Source organism: Austrofundulus limnaeus, unplaced genomic scaffold, assembly GCF_001266775.1.
Source record: "Austrofundulus limnaeus strain Quisiro unplaced genomic scaffold, Austrofundulus_limnaeus-1.0 Scaffold2148, whole genome shotgun sequence".
NCBI classification, from domain to species: domain Eukaryota; kingdom Metazoa; phylum Chordata; class Actinopteri; order Cyprinodontiformes; family Rivulidae; genus Austrofundulus; species Austrofundulus limnaeus.
The window spans coordinates 13,918-15,255 of NW_013954550.1; the positions used below are offsets into that span (position 1 = coordinate 13,918).

General features: G+C 38.9%; 1 protein-coding gene across 1 annotated transcript in view; it reads right to left on the reverse strand.

The window, feature by feature from the left end:
- ccdc80 (coiled-coil domain containing 80) overlaps positions 1-1,338 on the reverse strand; it is a gene marked incomplete at its 5' end in the record, with an annotated part of 22,546 nt that overhangs the window by 6,211 nt on the left and 14,997 nt on the right. The window contains 1 exon segment of the mRNA XM_014034515.1: positions 898-1,034. Within this exon segment, the coding sequence (XP_013889969.1) occupies positions 898-1,034 (137 nt within the window).

The following is a 1,338-nucleotide window of genomic DNA, read 5'->3' on the forward strand; positions in this document are numbered from 1 at the left end:
GTCTCCAAGCTTTGAGGCCCAGCAGCTCTCTGTTTACAAGCCTAGTAGAGACAAACTGTTTTCATTGGTTGTTTCAGAAATGTGGTGAGTTTGAGGAAATGGGAAAAATAGGTTTCATGGTGCAGTCACGCACTTCCTGGTCACAAAACGTTCTGTAAATGTGCACATTATGGCAAAAATTATTCCTCATTAAATGTGGTTTTAACATTACTTTTATAGAGTTTGAAGTCCGTGCTGTCCAATCCAGCTCACTGTTTTTTACAGAAACCCTGTGAAAGCATCACAGCTTTGCCGATCTCAGAGTGTTAAAAGAAAAATTCCTGTATCCGCTTCGTGTTCTGGAACATCATCAAAATTTAAAGGTGTGTTCCTTGGCCCAGTACACATAAGCATTAAAAATGTCATGACAATCTGTCCAAAAGTTTTTGAGTAATGTTGTCCACAGACAGAACGACAGACAGACAGACATACACGACCGAAAAAATTACCTCGCCCTTGGCGGAGGTAATGATTGAGAGATGATCTGCAAAGAGGAGAGGACCAAAATTCCTCCTGACATGTGTGTAAACCTCATCATCAACTACAAAAAAGTCTGACTGCTGTGCTTGCCACCAAGGGTTTTGCCACCAAGTATTGTCTTGTTTGCCAGAGGGATCAAATACTTATTTCTCTGTGCAAAATACAAATAAATTGATATGATCTTTACAATGGTATTTTCTATCTCTTGTTAAAATGAACCTACCCTTAAAATTATAGACTGTTCATGTCTTTTTAGTGGGCAAACTTGCAAAATMAGYAAGTGATCAAATRCTTATTTCCTCCRCTGTAACTACAGTATGTCACAGCAACATTAAAAGGAGAACCACAAAGTCTGTCGAGAATAGAATAAGTTCCTACCTTAACTCTCATGTCAGTGTCTGTGAGGACCATGTAAAACTCATCATATGTCATTCCAAACTCTTTCCTCAGCTCTGTGATCAGGTCCTGGTTCACCAAGTCCTCCTGGCGAAGACCCTTCATGGGTCTGTCATCCRCTGAAGAAAGGAGGAGACATCAGATTCAGTTAGAATTTGTTTCCCTTGACTTTCTGCCTTTAAACATAAATACAGAGAACTTTTTAAATGTCTCTTTAAAGAGTCAAGGTGTTCATTATGGTGTATGTTGAGATATGCAATTACTGAAACATAAATCCAACTTTGCTATCTTATTATGCAACGCTAACTTCAATCTTCTGTAGAAAACATGTTAGACACATTGACCCATAACATAATTAGACACAGACACATAATTAGATATATGACGTGAACCTGCGAGTTGAAACCAGAGCCGGACCTACCC